Source organism: Penicillium angulare (genome assembly GCF_028827245.1).
Source record: "Penicillium angulare strain IBT 27051 chromosome Unknown utg000005l_segment0_segment0, whole genome shotgun sequence".
Lineage (NCBI taxonomy): Eukaryota > Fungi > Ascomycota > Eurotiomycetes > Eurotiales > Aspergillaceae > Penicillium > Penicillium angulare.
This window is the reverse complement of record NW_026623164.1, coordinates 2,210,327-2,236,514: the sequence shown is the minus strand read 5'-3', so window position 1 is coordinate 2,236,514 and position 26,188 is coordinate 2,210,327. Positions and strand designations below refer to the sequence as shown.

At 49.1% G+C, this 26,188-nt stretch overlaps 9 protein-coding genes across 9 annotated transcripts; 4 read left to right on the top strand and 5 right to left on the bottom strand.

Moving 5' to 3' along the window:
* Positions 1 to 354: 354 nt before the first annotated feature.
* Positions 355 to 4,133, bottom strand: N7478_008178 (SH3 domain protein; the record flags this gene model as incomplete). The annotated part of the gene is made up of 3 exons (XM_056924392.1): positions 355 to 2,171; positions 2,240 to 2,329; positions 2,384 to 4,133. 3 exons carry the CDS (start codon positions 4,131 to 4,133, stop codon positions 355 to 357), a joined length of 3,657 nt encoding a protein of 1,218 aa, XP_056777118.1.
* A 1,061-nt stretch (positions 4,134 to 5,194) lies between these two features.
* N7478_008177 (Rtr1/RPAP2 family protein phosphatase) lies at positions 5,195 to 6,223 on the top strand (the record flags this gene model as incomplete). Its single annotated transcript, XM_056924391.1, has 1 exon — positions 5,195 to 6,223. The coding sequence occupies one exon, from the start codon at positions 5,195 to 5,197 to the stop codon at positions 6,221 to 6,223; it is 1,029 nt and encodes a 342-aa protein (XP_056777117.1).
* A 522-nt stretch (positions 6,224 to 6,745) lies between these two features.
* Positions 6,746 to 7,366, bottom strand: N7478_008176 (40S ribosomal protein eS17; the record flags this gene model as incomplete). The annotated part of the gene is made up of 4 exons (XM_056924390.1): positions 6,746 to 6,826; positions 6,906 to 7,137; positions 7,198 to 7,270; positions 7,327 to 7,366. The coding sequence occupies 4 exons, from the start codon at positions 7,364 to 7,366 to the stop codon at positions 6,746 to 6,748; spliced, it is 426 nt and encodes a 141-aa protein (XP_056777116.1).
* A 654-nt stretch (positions 7,367 to 8,020) lies between these two features.
* Positions 8,021 to 9,433, bottom strand: N7478_008175 (mitochondrial 37S ribosomal protein bS1m; the record flags this gene model as incomplete). The annotated part of the gene is made up of 1 exon (XM_056924389.1): positions 8,021 to 9,433. One exon carries the CDS (start codon positions 9,431 to 9,433, stop codon positions 8,021 to 8,023), a length of 1,413 nt encoding a protein of 470 aa, XP_056777115.1.
* Positions 9,434 to 9,940: 507 nt separating this feature from the next.
* N7478_008174 (SDR family oxidoreductase) lies at positions 9,941 to 11,187 on the bottom strand (the record flags this gene model as incomplete). Its single annotated transcript, XM_056924388.1, has 5 exons — positions 9,941 to 10,447; positions 10,511 to 10,801; positions 10,860 to 10,992; positions 11,050 to 11,101; positions 11,166 to 11,187. The coding sequence occupies 5 exons, from the start codon at positions 11,185 to 11,187 to the stop codon at positions 9,941 to 9,943; spliced, it is 1,005 nt and encodes a 334-aa protein (XP_056777114.1).
* A 1,640-nt stretch (positions 11,188 to 12,827) lies between these two features.
* Positions 12,828 to 20,182, top strand: tor (putative TOR pathway phosphatidylinositol 3-kinase TorA; the record flags this gene model as incomplete). The annotated part of the gene is made up of 4 exons (XM_056924387.1): positions 12,828 to 12,954; positions 13,024 to 19,531; positions 19,603 to 19,741; positions 19,796 to 20,182. The coding sequence occupies 4 exons, from the start codon at positions 12,828 to 12,830 to the stop codon at positions 20,180 to 20,182; spliced, it is 7,161 nt and encodes a 2,386-aa protein (XP_056777113.1).
* Positions 20,183 to 20,861: 679 nt separating this feature from the next.
* N7478_008172 (uncharacterized protein) lies at positions 20,862 to 22,675 on the top strand (the record flags this gene model as incomplete). The annotated part of the gene is made up of 4 exons (XM_056924386.1): positions 20,862 to 21,175; positions 21,255 to 21,678; positions 21,748 to 21,884; positions 21,955 to 22,675. The coding sequence occupies 4 exons, from the start codon at positions 20,862 to 20,864 to the stop codon at positions 22,673 to 22,675; spliced, it is 1,596 nt and encodes a 531-aa protein (XP_056777112.1).
* Positions 22,676 to 22,943: 268 nt separating this feature from the next.
* N7478_008171 (putative NAD binding Rossmann fold oxidoreductase) lies at positions 22,944 to 24,074 on the top strand (the record flags this gene model as incomplete). Its single annotated transcript, XM_056924385.1, has 2 exons — positions 22,944 to 23,270; positions 23,334 to 24,074. 2 exons carry the CDS (start codon positions 22,944 to 22,946, stop codon positions 24,072 to 24,074), a joined length of 1,068 nt encoding a protein of 355 aa, XP_056777111.1.
* A 660-nt stretch (positions 24,075 to 24,734) lies between these two features.
* Positions 24,735 to 25,694, bottom strand: N7478_008170 (inositol oxygenase; the record flags this gene model as incomplete). Its single annotated transcript, XM_056924384.1, has 1 exon — positions 24,735 to 25,694. The coding sequence occupies one exon, from the start codon at positions 25,692 to 25,694 to the stop codon at positions 24,735 to 24,737; it is 960 nt and encodes a 319-aa protein (XP_056777110.1).
* Between the last annotated feature and the right edge of the window lie 494 nt (positions 25,695 to 26,188).

Sequence of the window (26,188 nt, the reverse complement as noted above, 5' to 3'; positions counted from 1 at the left end):
TACATATAATGGAGAGTAAAATAGAAAAGGTCATAACAAGCAAAAACACATTTCATCATGCAGGATCTGCTGGACAACGACGGAAGGCGAAGAAAGAGGGTACACGCTCGCTCAATTGTCCAAGGCAAGAAAAATGGGTTACCATCCTGTGTCTTCCTCATTAACACATAAGCAGGATGGGTGAAAGGTGGAGAAGGGATGATGTAGAGAGAGAGAAAGAGAGAAATTGGGGCACAAAACACAAGAAGAGAGTAAAAAGGTGCCAAGATACACTCGTACACAAATCCAACAGATCTAAATGACGCAGAAAGGAGGCATTGGTAGGCACAGGGGGTGGCATGTATGACTCCAGGCTTATTTGTTGCTTTCCCAACCAACCCAGCTTCGAGGCATCACTCGCCAGACTTTGCACTCGCCACTGCGCATGTCATTCAGTTTGAAGCTCTCCATTTTGACCTTCTTGCTCTCTCGTCCTTGTTCCCAGGCCCGGATCTTCTTCTTGGTACCGTCCCAATCGACAACAACACCAACGTGATCAGGCTTGCCTACCTCGGCACTGTACTTCTGGTGCATAGTACCGCGGTGGCCCTGGAAGCGAGCATTTCGGAAGCTCACAATATCACCGGCACGAATTTCATCATTCTGCGAAACGGATGCGTTGGCCAGATTGGAGTAAACCAAAGCGCCATATGCCCGGCTGCCAACAGGGAGCAATGCATCACTCAGTGGGTTGAGCAGATGTTGAACAAGAGCTAAGGGGGTGCCATCTCCAACTGTGGAGTTTTGGAAAGATGTCACTGACTCAGCGATTCGTGTACCGATTTGATTATGTGCTTGCTCCAGTTGATCTTGACGAGGCTGGAGTGGAGGCGACTCCTGACGTTGCTCAAGGGAGACATCGGCAGGGTTCTTAGAGTCGAACTGAACCGCTATAACAGTCTGCGAATAATCTATGAAGAGAATATAAATGTCTTTGGATATGGTTGTCTTTCCACCTCGCTTCGTGGAAGAACTCTCCTCAGTCTCGTACAGGACGTCTGGGCGATTTTGGAGTGAGGGGGGCACGGTGTTGGGTTGAGTCCACCAAAGAGTGCTCTCCGCAAAGTCCACGTCTGTAGCAATGTAGCCTTGGTCAATGGAGGGGCGAGATACATCCATAGATCGTCGAAGATTAGATGAGCCTCTCATCATGTCCATGGAAGGTCGCCCACTGCGGCTTGCAGAAGGCGATGGCATAGGTGGGGCCTGGCTTTGGGGAGGCATTGGGGCAAGAGATGCACGCTTCTCATGCTTTGGAACGGGTGGCGGTGCCTCATTTGACGGGCTTTGCACTGGAGATTCATCGTACAAGTCATCGTATCTTTCATTTGCTGACTGCGGTGGCATAGGAGGTGGGACCTCTGGGCGTCCACTGGGAGGGGCCGGCGGAGAATACAAACCGTGACGAGGGTCAGCGTAGTTAAAAGGATCATACTCTTCATCATCATCACCATTATCATCGCGTGGAGGCTCTCTACCCGGTGGAGGTGGAGGCGGTCCCCGAGGTGTATCAATAGAAGGCCTGTGGGGAGGTTGGGAGGGGGGAAGTGGCGGAACTGCTCTGGGGGCAGCAGTTGGTGGAAGTGGTGGAGGACCCCGGGATGCTGGGGGGCTCCGAGGAGATTGAAGAGAATAGTCATCGGTGATTGTGCCCTCGTCGAAGCTGGAATCGCGCTCGTGAGCTCTCAGCGCATCTTTATGCGTGGCACCAGATGCGATATCAGTATCGTAATCTCCATCATACTCTGTGACCTCTCCTTCAGCTTCTTCACCAGCCTGACGGGGGGCAGAAAGAGCACTAGTCCGACTATCTGCGGTTGAACGGCGGCGTGGCTGGTTTGGAGGAGGTGGAGGTGGAGCGCGGCTTTGCGCAGGTGGCACAGGTGGGTTTGATGGGACCGGAGGTGGAGCACGACTAGCTCTCCTTTCGGCATTCGATGCTGGAGGTGCAGGGGGCGGGGTTTCATAGGTTGAAGAGCGACGAGAATCAAGATGATCAGGAATGGCGGGGGCGGGCGCTTCTACGTCTTTAGAATCTAGTGATAGATCCTTTGCGTGCACAGACAATTCGTCGTCAGACTCATCGCCCTGATCAACTACCGGTGGCCTTGGTGGCGGAGGAACAGGCCGTCCTATTTGTTGGTTTGTTAGTATAATCTTCCGGGGGAAAATGTATTGGATTTGCCATGAAAAAACTTACCTCCAGGAACTGGCGGAGGAGAGCCCAAATCGGTAGGGACTCTTTGAGGAACAGGCCGGGTTTCTAGAGGAGGGGCGGGGACTGCTCGTTCTAACAAATGTTAGTTAAGGTCTTTAGATTTCGGGCAGTGAAGAAATAACTTACCACGGCTAGGTGGAACAGGGGGAGCTCGGTCAGTTGATGAACGTGGGGGAGCCTCATGAACAACTTCCTCGACATCCGGTACTTCTTGTGGAGCATGCTGTTCACTGACAGGAGTCGTTTCTGGCTCTTCCTCCTCCTTTTCAACATTTGTAGGCGGAGCTGGCTTGGTGTTCAAATTCATTCCAGGGAGAGGAATCATTTGAACTGGAGGAGCACCGGTAGGGCTACTTGGCTCAGGCTCAGCAAGTTTCTTCTCAGACTCTCCAGGAGTCTTGGGCTTGCGAGCTGGAGGAGGACCGCCCATGCCAGGTAAACCGCCTCCTGGACCGAAGAGACCCATCATACCCATGCCGCCACTCATCTTCGCCATTCTCGCACGAAGCTCCATCTTGTGTCTAACTTCAGGGTCCATTTCCTCCTCCTCCTCCCCCTCCTCCTCCTCGTCCTTTCCTTCCTGTTCTCTCTCTTCCTCCTCGGAATCCTCTAGCTCGTTCTTCTGCTCAACGGTGCGGGCCGGTGGTGCTGGAGGCTGGCGCGGACGTTCATCTTCATCATCTCTGCTAGTAGAAGTCTCACCGGCATCCTCGGAGTCCGCAGCAGCAGAATAATCAGCATCGTTAGATTCACTAGCGATCTCCTCCTGTGGGGAAAACGGCGGAGGCTGAACCGGGGGAGCTTTGCCTCTCAGTGTATCCACACTTGGGTCCCGCGGAGCCGAGGGAGGCTCAATGGGGGAAGCCTCCAGTAGCTCATCTCGTTCCTCGTCAACTGGAGCAGGTTCCACTGGCCGCTCAACGGTCTTCTTAGGTGGCTTCGGTTTCTCCTTCTTCTGAGCAGCATCCGCATGGCGCTGAGCCTGTTCTAGTTGCTGCTTCTGGAGAAGTGCAATACGGTCCTTGAGACTGGTAGGTTTAGGCTGATCCTCCGCACCTTCTTCCGACTCCTGTACAGGGAGTGCAGGTGGTGGTGCTCGGGTTTCCGAAACGGGCGGTTCGCGGGAAAGTTGCTCCTGGACCTCCGGGTCTTCCTCTCTTTTGTAAATCTTGGTGGCAGGCTGACTTGGCGGGGCCACGTAGAAGTCCTTACTCGGGGGCGGGGCAACGAATTGCTTCTTCACGAAAGAAGATGACTGCTGGCCACCAGGCTTGATCGGAGCAACTGGCGCCGCAGATTTATTAAACGCGGCAATTCGATCTTTGAATGAGTTTCCGGAGGGTTTATCTGCTACAGCCGGAGGTGGGGGCTTTGTAGATGCCTTGGTCGGGGGCGGGGCTGGGGCTGCCGGAGCAGGGGCAGGGGCAGAAACCGGAGCAGGCTGAGGAGGAGAGGACGGAATTGCGGAAGCTGTAGGACTTGAAGCCAATAACGGAGACTGAGGAGTTGGCGGTTGTTGGGGAACTGGCTCGGGCTCTTCCTCTGCAGGCGGCGCAGTAACTTCGGGTTCTGGTTGAATTGGACTCTCCACAACCGGAGTAGGTTCGACTGGCGGCGGCGCAGGCTCGGATTCCTTCTTCGGTCTGGTCGGACGAGTCGGACGAGGAGGTGCGGGCGGGTCGTATTTCTCAACGAAGTTCTTTGGGAAGATACCTTCTTGTTTGGCCCCCGATCCGTCTGTATATGCACCGCAGTACCATTCGGCATCCTCTTCCTCGGTCACAGTAATAACTTGACCGATTGGGAAGCTTAGGTCGTCATCGTGGCCCGAAGCATACTCGAAGACCGCTCGAACCGTAAAAGGCGGGTTGGACATCTGGCAAGTCGAGACACACCCACGATCGGCGAGGCGGGAGGGGTGGCTTTAAGAGACGCTAAACGACAAGTGTGTAAGGGAAATCAGGGTGAAGAAAGAAATGTACAGGACCGAGCACCAGCTCAAGTAACTTGCAGCATGCAGTAGTCCGAACGTTGAGTTATTAAAGGAGGGCAGATTTGCCTGGAGACCGGAGAGTCGGTCAGCGGTGGGATGATCTAACTGGTGCCTAGGGGAGTAGGAGATGAGGGGGGCAGTGTAGGGAAGGTCCAATGTTGGAGAATGAGGGCGGGTCTGTAAATGGAACTCACGGTGTGTCCAAGATAATCGATGGGAAACTATCACTTCAAATCGAACTGATATGGGAAACTCAATCCTCAAGAATGATTTACCTAGGTAAGAGGAGAAAGAAACATGGGGTGGGAAAGGAAGGTGAGGTGTGGTCGTCACTTAGCGGGATGAGGGAACAGGCTCCACTGAGATCAGCGGCTAACAGGAATCAATAAACCAAGGTACGGAGTCACTGTAAATACTGGCAAGTATCATCTGAAGGATCTCATGACTTGTCAACCTACGTGGTCATGCATGCAGCCTCTGAGAAGCTTTATTCTATGAATACAACATTGAAGCAAGTATTGATAGCTCCGAGTACGTCAACTGGCTCTGCTTTGCGTACGGTAACTCTAATACACAGGCATGACGCAGCTGGTCATTATTGGATCAATATAGATGCATAATCACAGAAAACTAATATTGATTTGCCCCGGGGTGAACTGTCAAAGTTCTGATTGGTGATATACTATTTATTTTTCCCATTATTTGGTTTATTCGTTGTGTCCTGTACCTATTAGAAATCGGTCTTTTTTTTCTTTTTTTTATCTGGAACAAGCAAAGACCCGCAAACCATAAAAACCATAAAAACCACCGACAAACTCTGGGTGCTTCCTCTCTCTCTATTATCTTCTTCCTTCCTCACCTCTCCCCTCCGTGGCAAACAACACCCCATACAGAAAAACAAATCTCCACCAAATCAGAACTGTATCTACACCTACACATTCACCATGGCCCCATCCCAAGGCCCCTCCAAGTCCGCCCTCAAAACCTCCCTCCCCTCAGCATACGCCGCAGTCAACGCCGAACAACCACAAACAGACACAAATACATACCTCTCCCCCTCCCAAGCAGAACAAGAAAAATATCTCCAAGGCAGGCCAAAAGCAACCCCACATCATCTCGGAATCGCTCTCCAACATGCCCACCAGATCCAGGCCCAAAAAGACGCCGAGGGAATGATCCTAGACCGCACTGTTGAACTTCTCGCTCTCCCAGCGGACTCCTCTGCAGACCCCGCCGCACCCTCTACAGAAGATGTACAAATCTTCAAATCGGCTCTGACTGCCTTTCGACCAACCGATTATGATAATTACATTACTGAACGAAATTATGAGAATCTATGTGGTTATGGGCTTTGTCCGCGCGAGAATAGGAAGGCGGTCGCTAATGCGAAGGGTCAAGGCCAAACGTTTCATTTTAAATACGGAGCTAAAGGGAGTGGACCTGGTGGGAGGGGAAGGAGCATGGATATTATATCGAGGGAGAAGTTGGAGAAATGGTGCTCGGATGAATGTGCGGAGCGAGCGCTGTTTATTCGAGTTCAGTTGGCTGAGGAGCCGGTTTGGGAGAGACGAGCTGATGATATGAGTGTTTTGAATATTCTCTTGTTGGAAGAAGCGAGGGCTAGACGAGAGAACCAGCCACGGGCACAACAGTCACAGGGTGAGAGCTCTTCGGCGGCAGCAGTGGCTGCGGGCATAAAGGACTTGAAGATTCAAGACCCACAGCGTTCACGAGATCTTGCTATGGAGCGTGGTGATAATGCACCTGCTATTCGTGATGGAAGGGTTGAAGTGACTATCAAGGAGAAGGAATATGGTCCCGAATCTTCTGCTTCTGCTTCTGCTCCACGATTGCGACCGGAAGATGCAATGGGAGGTTCCATTGAGGGATACGTTCCACAGGGACAGAGGGATAAACGCTCTGCTGAGGATCAGCATCCAGAGGATGAAGGCGATTTGCTTGATCAAATCTAATTTCATCATGACACTCAAGTTATGGCATCGTTGGCGTTTTCGGCATTTTTACAATGGTTCTGCCTGCTTTTCTACTCATAAATACCCTGGAAACACGTACTGCATACGAGAGCATGAATCCAAGTCTACAATGACCACATATCATAGTTTCGAGCTTGAGCTGCACAATACTTAGTCTCAATGAAACCAGTACATGAGCATAGCATCGACGATAGATGTAGGTCCGGGTCTGTCTCGAAGAGATCCAAAAACCCCTACGCAGTTCAACCTAGGACATAATCCACAGGCGCTAGAACACGAGGAACAAATATTGGCAATCAAGCATCATCCAGAGGAATCAGCGACACCTTTGTCATTGGAACATTTCTTTTTTCATTCTCATCCATAGATAGCCTCCATTCTCAGACTAAGAGCCGGGGAAACAAAGCCAGCCAGAACAAGTATGGGCGGTGGCGGTAGCCGGAGCCGGGCGAGTCGACCGAACTGAAAACAGCGCTTTTGAGATTATCCAAAATGCTGAATTTAGCGGGGACCGAAGCGGCGGGGACGCTCGGCCTGCTGCTGCTGGGAGACGGTGACAAGGTTGACCTTGAGGCTGTCGAACTGTTCATTGAATAAAGTTAGTAAACGACATCCCAAGTACATATAGCATGTAGTATGTGGTATAGGGTAAAAAACTTACGCCAAGGTTCTTGAGCAGGTCCTTGGTGTCGGCGTCAACGTCGAGCTGGCCGGACTCGGTCTGGGAGACATCCAGAGCAGAGACCTCGGGGACGTACTGATCCTTGCGCTCACGCTCCTCCTCCTGAAGCTTGAAGGAGATACCGCGGACGGGACCACGCTGGATACGCTTCATCAGGTGAGTGGTGTAACCGGCGATCTTGTTGCGCAGGCGCTTGGAGGCAATGATGGCGCTATTTCAATGCGTTAGTATGTTTGATTTTGCCGTTTCTCATGCGGTTTTGGGTACTAACATCTCATCGCAAATGCGCTTGTTGGTCTCGAAGTCCAGGGTGAGCTTGGGGTAGTAGCGCTCAATGATGACCTCTGTATAACATGTTAGAGACTGTTTTTGCCAGATATGCGGAGATAGGGGTACAAACTGGCAGAGCGCTTGACGGTCTTAGTACGTACGCGACCCATTTTGGCAGTTTGTTGTCGGCTGGAGGGATGTTCGAAGAAAGCAGGAAATAGTTCGCGATATCAGAGGTTTTGGATAAGACCCGGCGGTTGGATTTCGCTTGTGTGATGTGGATCCATGCCCTAGGACAGCCCTAGATCACGTGAATGATCGGGTTGATTATGTCATATTGCTGAGCTGCTGCCTCAGGTATCAACATCTCAAAAATGGCTACATACAGAACAAGGTGTCTTGTCACAAATTTTAAGTACAGACGATGAAGGGATAACTGAACAAGCTAGTCCCAAAATTCATGTAGTGAGAACTCTATGCATATCATCGGTCAAGTAACTTACCTTACATGAGTTGTTATAACCGGAGCTAGTAACTTATCAGCTTGAGGTTGGCAATGGCTCCACTGTAACAGTCAAGAGTATTCAAGTTACTTTTTGAACATGATATGAAGTGTGGATACATGAGCATGGTGCTGAGATTGGATACGTGAAATTTCACAATATACATATGCCATTGAATTCAAATAACGTACGATTGATGCATCGAGTTTATATCACATGTTTAAAAATGAAGATAAGAGTAGCTTTACAAAAGTACCAGGTCTATTCGTACAAATCGCTGAAATCTCGCTCCGCCTGAGTTCCCCAAATCGAAATATTGGTCTAGTTTCCAAGGCTCTCAACAAGGTTACGAGCAACCTCATCAGTGCTCTGCGAGGGCTGCTTTTGCCGACCTTGGCGGCCGCCCTTGAAGCGCGCCGCTTTGAGATCTCTGTCCAATCGCGGAACAGCAATAGCGTCACGGCGGGCAGCATCTGTAATGCTGGTAGTTCCTGGCTTCCTGTATTCTTCAATGCCATATGGTGCCTTTGAGCTGGCACTAGCGCGGAAAGTGGACATGCGGATTCGGCCCTCCGAGTCAACAGCAGCGCGAATGGGGTTGACCCAGTACTTGCCACCTCCCTCGATGGTTGCGTCAAAGTAGCCCATGCCAGCTGGTGTGCCCTGGTCGGAGAAAGACATGGCGTTGAGATCCTCAATAGCCACACCACCAACACCGGCAATGGCCTTGGAAATTCGTCCCTTGAAGCGGCCCTTTGGTCGCAGAATACGTGCCTGCACGGGGCGCTGGTAGATCTGAGGACCATACTTGGGGTGGTTGTATGTCAGAGCGTGGGATCGGGCGTAGGAGAGACCGGCGGAGGGATGTGTCTTCGGTGGGCCGGTCACGGCATATTCAGTTGCAGACATCTTGGTGCCGGGTGACTGGAAGTATTGAGTGCCAATGCGTTCGCTGGGCACAGCAGGGGAGGAAGGAAGATCCAGCAGTTCGAAAATGACGGGACCCATGGAGAATGGATCAGCTCGTAGAGACTTGATATATGTTTGGAACTCTGCATCAGTGACCTTGGTTGGCTTCAGGTTCTCGAGATCCTCGCCCTTGTCCTGGGCCTGCTTCCGGGCTTCAGCAAAACGCTTGGCTTCGAATCGTTCACGCAACTTCTGCAATAATTCAGGCTTATCGCGACGAATCGTCTTCAAATAGGCGTCGAACTCTACTTGACTCAATCCAGACAACCAAGGTCCAGAATGTCTATATTGTTTGGCGCCAGGCTCGGAGAGAGTCTTGCTAGTCTCTGTGTTATCGACATGGGCATCGAAGGGACTTTGATGACGTGGGACAATGCTGGAAGCGTAGTTCATCTTAGTAGGAAGAGACATGGGCATGTGTAGCTCTTGGAACTTCTCCAAAGTCATCGTGTGATCGGCTGCGGATTCGAAGTCGGTGACATGCTCGTAGGTGTCCAGCGCTTGGACTCGAACAACGGGTCTCGATGATTTCTCCGAGGTCGACTTAGCCGGTAAAGAACGTTTCAATCCCCAATCGCCTCGAGCGAGGGACTTAGGAGGTGTGACGATGGAGGCTCGGATGGGGTGAGGGAGTGTTGCTGTTGCCGACTCGAATACGGTCTTTGAGGATGGCGGATCCTGTGGCGGTTGCAAAGCTTGAGGAAGCGCAAATAAACGGGACTTCCGTAGAAGATTTGCCGTTGGCGAAACCCTGACGGCCGCCATATTTGCTCAATGCCACGATATTGCGGAGCTTAACGGACCTTGGGGTCGCGCAAAGAAAAGTTGTCTTGCGGACACGGATCTACGGTAGATTACAATACCCAAAAGCGCAGTTCCGCTATTATGGGCTCCACCGTGGATCAACATCTACGTAGTATCCTACATCCATGCCATGCAATTGATAGGATACTGCTTTCGCAAAAGCAAAAAGATTTCTTTGTAACAAAAATTAAGTTTGGATACATAGATCTAACATTGTTTTTCTTTCGTGATTCATGGCCATCCTTCGGTATTCTTTTATCGATTCCAAGAAAGCTGCGCCTCCAAGGAATTCTTTGCACGAGTGTCTTTTTTTTAAATTACTTGAGTTTCTCGCGGCCTACATCACAAATTCAAGGGTCTCCTCTACAGATTCCGAGCCAAATTAGTTAGATATATTTATTTTCAACATTGATTCAAAAGGGTTGTTATGTAATCAATCATATAAGTCACACAAATACTAGTATATAACTAAGCACCAACTTCTAACAAAGAATCGACTGTGTCCGAGATTGTCTCCTTAAAAGGCTTATACTCGATTCCCAGAATCTGTCTGGAATTGCTGTTATCAATCTGGAAGATATTACCGGGAAAGTCGTCCGCCACATCTGCAGGAGGTAGCTTTGATTCCAGCTGAGGGTGTGTCTCTCGAATAGTATCAGCGATCTTCTTGTTGGAAAAGTAATCTGCGACAACAAAGAATCGCTGGCCACCTGCTCCCCGAACTTTGATTGCCTGAACATGTGCTAATGCAACATCACGCACATCGACCCAGATAAAGGTGCCGGTTGGTGGAAGTGACTCTTTGAATTTACCCTGGATCAGGTCTCGTACTCGTTGGTTGGAGGTGTTGAGTGAATCCAGAGAATTCAAATAGTGAACGATTGGTCCCAGAACCAGTGGTGGATTAATAGTGGAAATATCAAAGTTGGGCTTTTCTTTCTCAACAAAGTCCCAGGCCGCTTTCTCGGCGAAAGTCTAAGAAGTATATAGGTCAGTATATTTAATTTAAATTCTGAGATCGAAGACAATAATTCTTACTTTACTGCCTCGGTAGACATTAGCATGATCCAGGGCTTCCTCCCAGAGGATGGGATTCCACACTGTTTCGTTATAGAGCTTCGGGTGCTGTTTGCTGTTGATAATCGCGGCAAAGGATGATGTGATTACAACACGCTTCACGGAGGGAGCATGGGCTTTGATCGCCTTAAGAATTCCCGTGGTTCCCTTAATAGCGGGATCTAAGAAATCCTTAACAGGGTCACCAACATTAAAATGGAAAGGCGATGCCGTGTGGAGGACGTAGTCAAATGGGGGGTCTGATTTCACAGCCTATGGAGCAGATTAATGTCGATTGCGCTATAAATCAGCCATTGGTTTAAGATATTACCTCGTCAAAAGCTCCATCCTCCGCAACGTCCTTGACAATGACATATGAAAGCTTTCCCTTGGGTGTGTCGGGGTGAGCATCAATAATGCGCTTGCCCTTCTCCTCCGATCGAACAGTCACCACAGTATCAAAGCTGGTTGTTATTCGTATTAGCACCCGAGTATATTCGTTGGTGTGACTCATTTCATACTTATTCTGCAAAAGGATTTCTACTATATGAGCAGCGATGAAGCCACTGCCGCCTGTTTGATAAGGACATGGTTAGATCCATAACAGTGGGTCATGAGAGAAATGAGGAATCCATACCAGTGAGAAGAACCTTGACCATTTTGGAGAGCCCGAATCAGCGAATTGGTCCAAATAAATTGAGGAAAGAAGTGTGAGAGGATGATAAGAACCAGCGGGCACCCCTCCAGCTTTATGGTTCTTCATACCCCTCGATCCCGTCATCGATCCCCACCGCAGCCCACCATAACGACATCTGGAGGACCATAGCCGATTACAAATAAGAATTCGCCATATTTAATTTTCAGTTTCCTTCCCGAGGATACTGAACTTAGTGTCGATATAGAGGAATGAATCCGCTTAATTCCGCTTTCGGTCATGGTGCTAAGTCCTCCTGCAAACCTCATCCGTGAGATAACCGGTCAGCATGCACCTGCGGATGTTAAAGTCCGGTAGCCGCTGGAGTTAATTAAAGCCCAAGGACCAAAGTCCGTGGTCGTCATGATTCGATATCAGTTTCACACCTTACATTGTACTTTTGTGATGTACACTTAATTTAAGGCGCATCATTTTTTGGGGGCAGATCTAAACTGTATGGTTCACCCAAAAGATACTATTGTCCTCCCCAAGTAGATACCTTAAACATAAACTACCTCTACCTGTATCTTTTTCTACGCCTTTTCTACAACTTTGGCTATAAATTTGCCTACACCTTTCCAAGGTTGTGTGTACATACTGCTGCCTATAATTGTACCATACTTTAGTACAGTATGGTCTCAAAGGGACAAATTAACTGCATCTGTATCTTAGGATAAGTCAAAGTGAATAGGTCAACTGAGATCAACTGACGCCGTATGTAGTGTGGCTTCAGAGGTCTTGTCCATGTGTACGACATGATGTCATGGAGCTTGCGTAACACTGGTTTCTACATATACTGCTATATGGAGAGGGTTGATAGCAATTCTAGAAACCTTCGATCTTCAAGTTTAAGAGGGGTATCCATGGATACTGCACATGTGCCACCTGGGCATCTACTAGTCCAGTCGCATGTATAAAATGCCTCATACTACTACTAGCATTATCTATGAGCCTACATAATTATCATTCAACTGCTGATTCATTCTATGCATGACTTCGAATGTTTTCCTTTTGAAATTCCCCCGACTGGATAGGCTGATTGTTGGCGGAATCCCGCACCCCACAATTGACAAACGTGCATGTTGACATATTCTGGAAAGGGATGGATATCGTTTGCTGATACTTATGGTACGTGGTCTTAGATCGCGTGTTACCTCAGGACTGAATATTTTTTTTATCCTGTAGTGGCATATATAAAACCCGTTTGCCTATTTGAAATAACTGTTACTCGATAGGGTCCGCTGTCTAACGGCGAAGCTGGGGAAGCGTTGATAGTCAAGAAACAGTATCTAGGCTTATTTTGCTCAAACCCTTTCAATTAAAGCTCATAATCTGGGTCAATAATTGAACATGCAGTTGAACCCTGCTAGTTCTACAACTACAGACTAATAATTTGTTCTAGACCAAACGAAAACGCCCGACGGGGGGAACAAGCACTGGGGGAGAACATCAGGTGGCCGAAGAGGCCCGTGCACACTGCGGTCATCAACCCGCCTTCAGTGAGCCTCACCACATGACCTTCCCTCCTTCACCACTTATGTGCCTTGCCTGCTTTCTCCTGTAAGGTTGGTTTCCAATGTCCACCTTGGGGTGTAGCTCGCAAATATGGCGCAAGCAGGCCCCATCACCGATGTCACCCAAAGGCTCTTTGGGGATCTGAAATCGAAGAACGAAGAGACCCAGGTCAGAGCTGCCTATGAGCTCTACGACAATGTCCTGTCTGTCTCAAGAGGTATGGAACTGACTCAATATCATGCAACACACACTTGACACTTAGCTGACATGTATCTCTCACTGATAGACTGGCCCTCCGAGAAGTTTGTGGAGTTTTACAATGCCGTCAGTCAACGAATTGCCCAGCTGGTTGTAACAGGTAGCGATGCAAATGAGAGAGTCGGTGGACTTCTCGCCCTTGACCAGCTGATCGACTTTGACGGCGTCGACGCGGCCCAAAAGACGACTAGATTTGCCAGTTACCTCCGAAGCGCCCTCCGAAGCAATGATATTATGGTATTGGAGCGTGCCGCCCGATCGCTTGGCCGACTGGCTAAGCCGGGCGGGGCACTGACCGCGGAGCTGGTAGAAAGTGAGATCCAGTCGGCGCTGGAGTGGCTCCAATCAGAGCGCCAGGAAGGTCGACGGTTTGCTGCAGTGCTCGTGATTCGGGAGCTCGCGAAAGGCTCGCCAACCCTCCTGTACGGATTCGTGCCGCAAATCTTCGAGCTTGTCTGGGTTGCGCTCCGTGACATGAAGGTTCTCATTCGAGAGACAGCCGCAGAAGCCGTGGGACAATGTCTCGAAATTATCGTGGCTCGAGACGCACAAGTTCGTCAATCATGGTTCGCTCGAATCTACGACGAGGCCTTGCTTGGTCTAAAGTCTCACAATGTGGACTGGATCCATGGATCTCTCTTAATTCTCAAGGAGTTGATCCTGAAAGGTACCATGTTTATGAACCAAGGAGACAATTATCGCAACACCTGTGAGATCGTCCTACGCCTCAAAGATCACAAAGACGCCAAAATTCGCACCCAAGTCGTCCTTACCATCCCTATCCTCGCATCCTACGCCCCAACCGACTTCATCGAAATCTATCTACATCGCTTCATGATCTATCTCCAAGCACAACTAAAGCGACAAGGGGAGCGCGACGCAGCTTTCATCGCCATCGGAAATATTGCCAATGCCGTCGGACCGGCCATCGCTCAGTATCTCGAAGGTATCATCGTTCACATTCGAGAGGGACTCGCCATGAAAGCGAGAAACAGGTCCCATGTTAAGGAGGCTCCGATGTTTGAGTGTATCAGCATGCTCTCCCTGGCGGTTGGACAAGCCCTCAGCAAATATATGGAGGGTTTACTGGACCCCATTTTCGCCTGCGGTCTGAGCAAATCCTTAACGCAAGCCTTGGTCGATATGGCCCACTACATCCCTCCTATTAAACCCGTAATCCAAGAGAAACTCCTCGACATGCTCAGCATTATTCTTTGCGGGACACCCTTCCGCCCACTCGGCTGCCCCGAAAACCGTTTGCCGCCCATGCCATCGTTCGCGAAGGACTTTGCACCACGAGATCTTCATTCCGACTCCGAGATTGCACTAGCACTTCATACCCTCGGCAGCTTTGACTTCTCCGGTCACATATTGAACGAGTTTGTTCGAGATGTTGCAATTGACTACGTTGAAAATGACAACTCCGAAATTCGAAAAGCGTCAGCACTTACATGTTGTCAACTATTCGTCCATGATCCGATCATAAACCAAACCAGTGGCCATTCAATTCAAGTAGTCAGTGAAGTCATTGATAAGCTATTGACGGTCGGTGTTGGTGATGCAGACCCAGAAATTCGTCGCACAGTTTTGTGGTCACTAGATGCCAAGTTTGATCGACATTTGGCACGTCCAGAGAACATCCGTTGCTTGTTCCTTGCTGTCAACGACGAAGCGTTCGAGGTCAAAGAAGCGGCTATATGTATCATTGGACGTCTTTCGAGTGTCAACCCTGCCTATGTCTTCCCGCCATTGCGTAAGTTGCTCGTCAACCTTCTGACTGGACTAGGCTTTGCAAACACAGCGCGTCAAAAAGAAGAGACTGCACAGCTAATCAGCTTGTTTGTTTCAAACGCGACCAAGTTGATCAGGTCTTACGTTGATCCTATGGTGACAGCGCTATTGCCTAAAGCCACAGATACCAACCCTGGTGTTGCGGCTGTCACTTTGAAAGCCGTCGGCGAACTTGCTAGTGTCGGTGGAGGGGAAATGAGGCGTTATCTATCGCAGATCATGCCGATCATTCTGGATTCCCTTCAAGATCTATCTTCGCATACCAAGAGAGAAGCTGCCCTACGAACTCTGGGACAGCTGGCGAGCAACTCGGGTTACGTGATCGAGCCATATCTCGAATACCCCCATCTCCTTGATGTCTTGATTAATATCACTAAGACAGAACAGACTGGATCCCTAAGGAAGGAGACCATCAAGCTTATTGGTGTTCTCGGTGCGCTTGATCCTTACAAGTACCAACAAATCAGTGACGTGGAGCCTGACGTTCACCACATCAACGAGATCCAGAGCGTATCAGACGTTGCGCTGGTCATGCAAGGCCTAACTCCCTCTAATGAAGAGTATTATCCCACTGTGGTCATTCATACCTTGCTGCAGAATATCCTCAGAGAGAATTCTTTGGTACAATACCACTCGGCTGTCATTGATGCAATCGTCACAATTTTCAAAACTTTAAGCTTGAAATGCGTGCCATTCCTTGGGCAGATCATTCCCGGCTTCATCGGAGTGATCCGAAGCTCCCCTACAAGTCGCCTCGAATCCTATTTCAACCAAATGGCTATCCTGGTGAATATTGTACGACAGCACATCCGTGCATTCCTTCCGGAAATCATCGATGTGATTCGGGATTTCTGGGACACTTCGTACCAAGTGCAGGGTACTATCCTTTCTTTGGTCGAGGCCATTGCTAGATCTCTAGAAGGAGAATTTAGAAAGTACTTGGCTGGCCTAGTCCCACTAATGTTGGATACTCTTGACAAGGATACTTCTCCTCGTCGTCAGCCATCAGAGAAAATTCTCCATGCTTTCTTGATATTTGGCTCAAGCGGCGAAGAATACATGCACCTCATCATTCCGTCTATTGTTCGTCTCTTCGAGGGATCACAGCATCCTCAAAGCATTCGAAAGTCTGCCATTGACAGCTTGACAAAGCTCTCTCGCCAAGTCAATGTTTCGGATTTTGCATCTCTCATGGTCCACTCCCTATCACGAGTTGTGGCGGGCAGCGATCGCGTTTTGCGGCAAGCCGCGATGGATTGTATTTGCGCTCTCATATTCCAGCTTGGTCAAGATTTCACGCACTACATGCATCTTCTGAATAAGGTCCTCAAGAAGCATGGAATTAGCCATGTCAACTACCAAATATTGGCAAATAAGCTGCAGAAAGGAGATCCATTGCCGCAAGACCTCAATCCCGAAGAAAGCTATGCATTCCCCGCTGACGATTCCAACTTCGCAGAAGTCGGACAGAAGAAGATGGTTGTTAATCAGCAACATCTCAAGAATGCATGGGATTCTTCCCAGAAGTCTACTCGTGAAGACTGGCAAGAGTGGATTCGCCGGTTCAGCGTGGAGCTTCTCAAGGAGTCGCCATCTCCTGCGCTACGGGCCTGTGCCAGCTTAGCTGGAATCTATCAGCCGTTGGCCCGTGACCTTTTCAACGCTGCATTTGTCTCCTGCTGGACTGAGCTCTATGACCAATATCAAGAAGAGCTGGTTCGTTCCATCGAGAAAGCACTCACCTCGCCGAACATCTCTCCAGAGATCTTGCAGATTCTACTTAATCTTGCAGAGTTCATGGAACATGATGACAAGGCCCTTCCGATCGATATCCGCACCCTTGGCAAATACGCGGCTAAGTGCCACGCCTTTGCCAAAGCCCTTCACTACAAGGAGCTCGAATTTGAACAGGATCAAAATTCAGGTGCGGTTGAGGCTCTTATCACAATCAACAATCAACTCCAGCAGTCTGATGCTGCGATCGGTATCTTGCGTAAGGCACAAGCGTACCGTGACGTGGAATTGAAAGAAACCTGGTTCGAAAAACTTCAGCGATGGGATGAAGCCCTTGCTGCGTACAAGAGACGCGAGAAGACTGATCCTGACTCATTTGGTATCACTATGGGTAAAATGCGTTGTCTGCATGCTCTGGGCGAGTGGAAGGTTCTTTCAGACCTTGCTCAAGAGAAATGGAACCAGGCGTCATTGGAACATCGCAGAGCCATTGCTCCGCTTGCTGCAGCTGCAGCATGGGGTCGTCGCCAGTGGGAGTTGATGGATTCATATCTCGGTGTCATGAAAGAGCAGTCTCCCGATCGATCATTCTTCGGTGCTATTCTTGCTATTCATCGCAACCAGTTCGAAGAAGCCAATATGTACATTGAGAAAGCACGCAACGGGTTGGACACCGAACTTTCGGCTCTTCTTGGAGAGTCTTACAATCGTGCTTACAACGTTGTAGTCCGCGTCCAGATGCTTGCTGAGTTAGAAGAAATCATCACCTACAAGCAAAACGTTGGTGATCCAGAGAAACAGGATGCCATGCGCCAGACCTGGAACCAGCGACTGCTTGGCTGCCAGCAAAATGTGGAGGTGTGGCAGCGGATGCTCAAGGTCCGCGCACTTGTGACCGCTCCTCATGAAAATCTTGATATGTCTATCAAGTTTGCCAACCTTTGCCGAAAGTCGAACCGTATGGGTCTGGCTGAACGATCCCTCGCGGCCCTGGAGACAGTTATTACTGATGCGAGTGGAACACAAACAATCGCACCTCCCGAGGTCACATATGCTCGACTGAAATTCAGCTGGGCGAACGGCCATCAGCAGGAGTCATTGGAGATGCTGAAAGAATTCACTTCTAACCTCAGCGACGATCTCTCTAAGTACAACACTCTCATGGTTTCCAACTCTTCCCATGAACACCACGGTGTAAATGGTGTCAATGGAATTGCAGATCCAAGTCATCCTGATGCGATCAGCCTCCGTGACCGGATTGGGGATCCTAACAAATTCCGCAAACTCCTCTCCAAGAGTTACCTCCGACAGGGTGAATGGCAGACAACGCTCCAGAAAGGCGACTGGAGGCCGGATTATGTCCGGGAGGTCCTCAATGCCTACTCAGCAGCCACTCAGTACAATCGGGATTCTTACAAGGCTTGGCACGCATGGGCTCTTGCCAACTTTGAAGTGGTCACAGCGATTTCTAACCAAGCAAGTCGAGACGGCAAGCCAGCACCGGTTCCCGCGCATATTGTCACGGAGCATGTCATACCCGCGCTCCGTGGTTTCCTACGATCAATTGCTTTGTCCTCAACATCCTCCCTGCAGGATACTCTTAGATTGCTCACCTTATGGTTCAGTCACGGCGGTGATCACGAAGTCAACACAGTCGTCACTGAAGGTTTCACGACAGTGAATATTGACACTTGGCTTTCCGTCACACCTCAACTTATTGCTCGTATCAATCAACCTAATATCAGAGTCCGTGGTTCCGTCCATAGGCTACTGGCGGAGGTTGGCAAGACACACCCTCAAGCTCTTGTGTACCCATTGACAGTAGCTATGAAGTCAAATGTGACTCGTCGCTCGCAATCTGCCAGTAGCATTATGGACAGCATGCGCCAACATTCCGCGAAGCTGGTTGAACAAGCAGATCTTGTCAGTCACGAACTGATCCGAGTGGCCGTTTTATGGCACGAACTCTGGCATGAAGCTCTTGAGGAGGCCTCTCGTCTCTACTTTGGCGCCAGCGATACCGAAGGCATGTTTGCAACTCTCGCGCCCCTTCATGACCTACTGGAGAAGGGAGCCGAGACGCTTCGTGAGGTGTCTTTCGCCCAGGCATTTGGCCGTGATCTTGCGGAGGCCAAGCATTATTGCGCAGTTTACCGCTCAACCGGTGAAGTCGGGGATGTGAACCAAGCTTGGGACCTTTACTACACTGTATTCCGCAAGATCCAGAGACAGCTTCCACAATTGTTCATTCTTGACCTCAAATATGTGTCTCCTCGACTCAAAGATTGCTCAGGCCTCGATCTCGCTGTGCCAGGAACTTACCAAAGCGGTCGCCCTATTATCCGCATCATCAGCTTCGATCCAATTCTACATGTGCTCCAGACTAAGAAGAGACCTCGACGGATGACACTCAAAGGCAGCAGCGGCCACTCTTACATGTACGCACTCAAGGGTCATGAAGATATTCGCCAGGACGAGCGAGTCATGCAACTCTTCGGACTGTGCAATACTCTTCTGGACAACGATGGTGAGAGCTTCAAGCGCCATCTTTCGGTCCAACGTTTCCCTGCCATTCCATTATCACAGAGTTCCGGTCTCCTGGGTTGGGTATGCAACAGTGATACACTACATGCTCTTATCAAAGAGTACCGAGAAAGCCGCCGCATCCTGCTTAACATTGAACACAGGATCATGCTTCAAATGGCACCTGACTATGATAGCCTCACTCTCATGCAGAAGGTCGAGGTCTTCGGATATGCTATGGACAACACCACCGGTAAAGATTTGTATCGGGTTCTGTGGCTTAAGAGTAAGAGCTCTGAATCTTGGCTTGAACGACGTACCAACTACACCAGATCTCTGGGTGTCATGTCAATGGTTGGATACATTCTTGGTCTGGGTGACCGACATCCTTCCAACTTGTTGCTGGATCGTGTCACGGGTCGGGTTGTTCATATTGATTTCGGTGACTGCTTTGAGATCGCTATGGTTCGGGAGAAGTACCCTGAAAGGTAAGCTTCTATCTACCACATTACCTTTCCTCCATGATATAAGTTCCAGATAACTAACACACCATTTACAGGGTACCGTTCCGACTTACTCGTATGTTGACCTTCGCTATGGAGGTCAGTAATATTGAAGGCAGCTATCGCATTACCTGCGAGGCAGTGATGAGAGTTTTGAGAGAGAACAAGGACTCTCTGATGGCTGTTTTGGAAGCCGTAAGTCCCTTCAACCGTTTTGAGCACAAGAAAGTGGTCTAATATCGCATTTAGTTCATTCACGATCCCTTGATTACTTGGCGTCTTGGGGCTCAAGAATCCCCCGACCGCACATCCTTTACCGCCGAAAGACGCCAGAGTCTCATCGAAGGCATCAACTTCCAAGATAATGCGCAGCCAAGCAACTTCTCTCGTCGCCGACCCTCAATTCTCGAGGGCGGCATCCTTGATACCCAAGAAGGCGTGCCAGCCGAGGCTCGCGAGGCCCAAAATGCCCGCGCCGTACAAGTTCTTGCTCGAGTTAAAGAGAAGCTCACTGGACGTGATTTCAAGAATTACGAAGAACTCAATATCAGTGACCAGGTTGATAAACTTCTTGCGCAGGCTACCAATGTAGAGAATATCTGCCAGCACTGGATTGGATGGTGCAGCTTCTGGTGATCTCTTGTGAAGACCGTGTCTTGCTTTTGGAGTTGGGTGTGCCTTTGATGCGATATGAATCGTCTTAATCTCCCTTTTACGTCCTTCTTTTCTTCTGTACGTTCTTTCGTATCGTGCGACTGTATCTAGATAACCTTGCGTCTTTTCTGTTTCTCGTCGTTTCAACTTATACTTCTACCTGTCGTCTTCATGTGTACTGGTGAACGTTGTTACGGCCCCAGCCCATAATGATCTGGACTGGTCATGTTATTACATTTGATACCGATTGCAATAAACTTTGAGATATCCATTGCGTTGAAGTATGTTTTGCTATTTTCTGTTTGGAACACCAGCGGTTTGCATAGTAGAAGGTGCACTGGCCCAGACCTAGATGATAATGACCGACAATCCACTTAAAATTAGAAGCAACAATCTAAACAGCGCTTGCCATAACAAATAAGCCCATATCTAGTATAAAAGCCGCCGCTAAGTCAAGTTTCCAAGCTTTAGCGAAGCTTTGACGGCTCACGCCTAACAACGCTCGGAATGCCGAGGTCCATTGGGGTCCGTGTACGGGGTACCTCATCGTCACTCCTGGACCCCATCTGTCGCGACCCCCATCTCTTCCGACCCCAACCTCTCACACAACATTTTAAACATTCCATGGGCGACTGATTTGGCTGCTGGCACAAGTCTGATCATGTCTGCCCCTACTACTTCCGATAGCCCAGCGGCCTCGGGGGATATACCAGACGTCCACCCCGCCGTCCGCAATGCCGTCCGACTATGTCTCAGCGCCAAAGAATACAGGGCTCTCTATGAGCTCGCAGCGAAACGCGCACCCGCTCTGAAAGATAAACTACCGATTGCGCTGCGTGATGACTCGGTCGCTCAGTTAAAAAACCGGCATAGCATTGCGGCGCTCCGTACGTCATTGCGTGTCTTCGTCGGGACGGGTGTTTCGATGAAGCTGTTCGAGTTGATTATGAGTCGGGTTAAAAAGGATGCAGCGAAGTAAGCGAATTTTATCATTCCAAAGTATTCATTTCCTTCATTGAATATTCTATCTCACGTGTTTCCCATCGTTATCTAGGACCAAGACTCGTACTCCGTTCCTCCAATCGCCTAATGTCCGACTCTCCTTCTCCCTATCCCTCCTACTTCTCCTCCATCGCCTCATATATCGATTCCTCGTGAGACTACGCTCCAATCTTCGCACTGAATATGCCCGTCCATTCCGTGAGCGAAACCCGCAAATTTCGCGCGCGTTGACATCGCAATATGCGCCCGCTATCGGTGCTAGTTTGGCTGGTTTCGCGCTGGGCGGATGTCCACAGGACCAGCTTCGTTTGACGGCGTCTATCTGGACTTCTACGCGGAGTTTGGAGTATCTCTATGACGCGCTAGAGATGAAGGGGTGGAAATTGCCAAATTGGTTCGGCAGCTGGCTGCTAATGCCTGTTTCTTGTGCACAGCTTTTCCATGCTTTTGTATTTGATCGCGAAACTACTCCTAAGGTGAGATATGACTTAAATGTTGGGAATGATGTATTGGGGTCATTTTGCTGACGTTTCGGTTATAAATAGTGGTTTGAGGCGGTTGTACGCAGGCTCTCTTTGAGCTATATTCAGGGCCGACCGGAGTCGCTTCCTGATGATGTTGCTTGGCCGGAGAGAGAGGAGATTGTAGACTCCCTCGCATCTATTGCAAATCTTCGCTGGCCGTATGTTCATATTTTTCTGGTTTTGAATGCCGCTTCAACATTTGTAGTCCTGTGCTAACATGGTATTTAGGGCGTTTGTGTCTCCGATTCTCCACCCGTCTGACCCTAATACCTTACCAGCAGCTGTTAAGGCTATTTCACCTATTACTGGACCTGCGCATCCATCAATCTCCAGTCTATCATGCGCACTACTTCACCCAAGCCTACCTAATTGTAGCACCGCATTCTTACATCAGATCCTACTCTCAGTGCCCCGGCTTGCCCGATTCATCACAGCTGTCGTCGTAGGATTCAGCCTACTTGGTTTCAAGAAAGTCCTGGCACATCCTATGATGGCTATTAATGGCATGTCGAAGAAAATTCTTGTGATGACGGCTGTTCTCTCTACTGGTATTGCCTCCTCCTGGGGTAGCGTCTGTATGCTCAACAACACGCTTCCTCGCTCGACACTCCCCACCAAACGCTTTTTCCTGAGCGGTGCTCTGGGCTCTCTCCCATTCCTATTATTAAGTAATAACCGCAGCTTGTTCACTTACTTCTTCCGTGCATCACTTGACTCAGCCTGGAAGGCGGGTGTTAAGCGCAAACTTTGGAAGGGCGGTCGTCGTTACGAACTGACTGTATTTGTACTGTCCTTGGCTCTCATGGGCTCTATTCTTGAGTCCAGCCCAGAGGCTGTTCAAGGTGCTGGTGTTCGTAAAGTGTTGACTTGGTTACGGGGAGACGGATATGTCGATCCTGTTGAACTTGAGAAGCGCAAAGCCCGACGGGCATCGAAGAAGGCAGAATAATTGGAGCCAGACTGTTTATTTTCTTTTTTTATTATTATCTCATTTCCCATCTATCTCATGTCTACACTCATGTCCTATGGCTGGAACTCACTTTCCGACCCCGCAGATCTCGAATTTCGGGGTTCGTCGCTTTCTCCACACTCGGATTTTGGCCTCCGCACCTGCAATTAAATATCCAGCTTGGCTTTGGTAGAGAGTATTTATTACGTCTACAATAATTGTTCGGTTCCTGTTCTTGCTCCTGTTATATTTGTAAAAAAGCTCCAACATGTCTGTGCAAAGAATGAAAATTGGCTGTGCTGGCCTTGGTCGCATGGGCAAACGTCATGCTCTGAACTTTTTACAACGAACTCCCCGAGCTGAATTGGTTGCTGCCAGCACACCTGATCCCGTCGAGCTCGAATGGGGCAAGAAGAACCTCGAGCCATACGGTGTTCGTCTATACCAGAATTACGATGACATGTTAAAGCACGAGGGCCTGGAGGCCATTGTCGTCGCATCTGCAACAGCCGTGCATGCCGAACAAGCAATCAAGGCAATCAACGCCGATAAGCATGTTCTTTGCGAGAAGCCACTGTCCACCAGTGTCGAAGTTGTAAGTGAACTAGAAGCTAGGACCAATCACACATAAAACCAATGCTAATATCGAACTTTCTAGTCCCAATCCGTCGTCGACGCTGCCAACAAAAAGCCACACCTAAAGGTGATGTGCGGATTCTCCCGTCGCTTCGACAGCTCCTACCGCGACGCATACAACAAAATGCAAGCCGGCGTAATTGGCGCCCCCTCCATCCTCCGCAGTCAAACCTGTGACAAGCTCGACCCATCCGGCTTCTTCGTCGCCTACGCCCAATTCTCCGGCGGAATCTTCGTCGACTGCTCCATCCACGACATAGACCTAACACTCTGGTTCTTCGGCGCAGAAAGCAAAGTCAAGACTGTCTCTGCAGTAGGCAACACAGCCGTCGAGCCTGATCTACGCAAACACAATGATAGAGATAACGCCGTGGGACTTGTAGAGTTCCACGATGGCAAGATTGCCTATTTCTATGCCTCTAGAATGATGGCTGCTGGTCAAGAAGATACAACGGAGATTATTGGTACAAAGGGCAAATTGGCTGTTAATACGCAGCCGCAGATGAATCTTGTTAATGTTTCTGATGCCTCTGGTGTTAGGAGGGAGATTCCGCAGACTTATTGGGATCGATTCGAGCATGCTTTTGTTACTGAGGCTAATGAGTTTACGGAGGCGGTCTTGGAGAATAAGCCTCTTGCTTTGCAGTTGACTGCTGCTGTGCAGGCTGTTAGAATTGGGGCTGCGTTGCAAGAGGCTATGATTTCTGGGAAGAAGATTTCTTTTGATCTAAGTGGGAATCGGGTTGAGGCTGCTAGGTTGTAGATTGGACTCGAGGGCTTTGGTTATAGTTCTTCGGGGGTGTTTACTTGGGATATATTGATTTTGTCAGAAAATTATTCTATAGACTGCCAGTGGTCTGGTGTGACGAAACAATACATAGTATCAGTTTTGAATATGAATTTGAACTCGATCTCTTAATTTGCAAACGTATTGTATCTCAAGCTTTTAGGCATTCGAGTCTTTCACTTGCCTTTCGCATTTACCCCATCGTATAGGCTCAAGCTAGAGCCTATGCGAATCTTTGTTCAAGATGAATATCTTCAACTTCAATTGTGCCCAGAGCCTTGGAATAGCCGGTCTTTGTCAATAGCGGGGTTGATTAAGTCGAACAAAATTGCTACTAGTATAACTACTACCTTCACAGACTTCAGGAAAGCTAAAGTATACTAAAAGTACTACAGATCAAAGAATATGAAGAAGAGGCCAAAATTTTCTCTTTGAGAATATCCAGTAGTGAGTAGCTGGATTCGATAGAATTCATTTATGTCGTGTAGATATTTATATGAACGCTTCATCATAAAAAAAAGGAAGATAAAACAAAACAAATATGGTGTAGAAAATGTATGGGAATCTCATGAAAGTGTAGTGAGAAAGCAAGAAATGGAGAATAGTCTATCAAATGTCTTTTCTTTTCGAAAACATTTACCACCGGATAACCTTGTTGGGGAAATACTCATTAATGAGCTCCATGTAGTAAGGCTTCAGCTCCTCGGCACTGGGAATACCGTCACTCTTGCTGTACAGGTCGTATGGGTTGAAAGCCTTGACAGCACGCAACATCTCCTTGTCATGATCATCCATGAGCTCGTGGTAGGCACCAGCGCTGTGCCAGGGGTAGAAAGAGTGGTAACGGATCATAGCGAGAGCCTCATCGGGAAGAGTAGACTGCTCCTTAGCGATGTGGTAGAGGTATTCGTCGTGGCCCCAGGAGAGCATAACCTTGTCAAGGCCACATCCAGGAGAGTAGATGCCGAACTTAGAATCGTAGATAGGGTGGCCGAGATCCTCATTATCCTTGAAAGATTCACGGCCGTAGATAATACGTTCGTCAAAGGCACAGCCGACAGGGAAAGTGTCACCGACAACATCCCACTGGCCCTGGGCGTTGTAGAAGAAGAGCAACTTGCCCAGGTCGTGAATCAGACCGGTCAGCTGCATCCAGCGGGGCTTGCCGTCGCGGCGGATGGCCTCGGCGGACTGGAGAAGATGCTCGATCTGTGACAGGCTGGTGTCAGGGTCGGACTCGTCGATCAGAGTGTTTAGCTTCTCCATGGCTTCCCAGATGGTCATCTCGGCACGAGTTTGGCTGTTGAACTCGTGGCGGGCCTTCAGGTTGTAGGCGACGGTCTGCTTGGTGTGTTGCTCCTTGTAGAAGTTCTTTACCCGGTCGCAGGCATCTTCGTATTGACGAAAGTTTGTCTTGTCTTTGGACTTGTCGAACTCGGATTCTTCGTACAAATCCTTTTCTTCTTGCTCCTTCTTCATGTTGGCCTTGAGGACGTTGACCTCATCGATGGCATCGGAGGTCTCCTCCAGAGCCTGACCGTCCCGCACCTTGTTGATGGTGGGAGGTGGGCTGTTCTCGATGGCGATGGGTGCCATTGTGTGTGTTTGAGAGGTAAGAAAGTGCTTTTTTAAAGGACTTTGTTGTTTTTTGTAGGGTGTGGTCTTAAGAAACCCAACAAATCAAGTGTATAAGTCTTGTAGAACACTCGAATATAATTTTCAAGAGTGAGAAATACAAGTCTTCTTATTTGCGAGAGTCTGAATGCTTGATGGATATCCGGGGAGACAGGAAGAAGTCAAGATCCATTTATGCCATATATAGAGTCGCCTACACCACGGCGACCATAATAGCAAATCGCATCTAAGTTTCCGATGATCATAGTATGATATCGGGCGAAATTTCTTGTCCCAGGCAACTTTCCCCAGAAATAGCCCATGATTTGCAGCCATGCCTTGTGCGAGCATGCATCTTTCACCAAAAATGTCGGATTCCAGTATCCGGACCGACCACACTCCAGGAAAGAACAGGGGAGACCCCACAGAAGGCTAATCCGTGAACGAATCACAATGGGCCCGGGTCAGCATCGTGG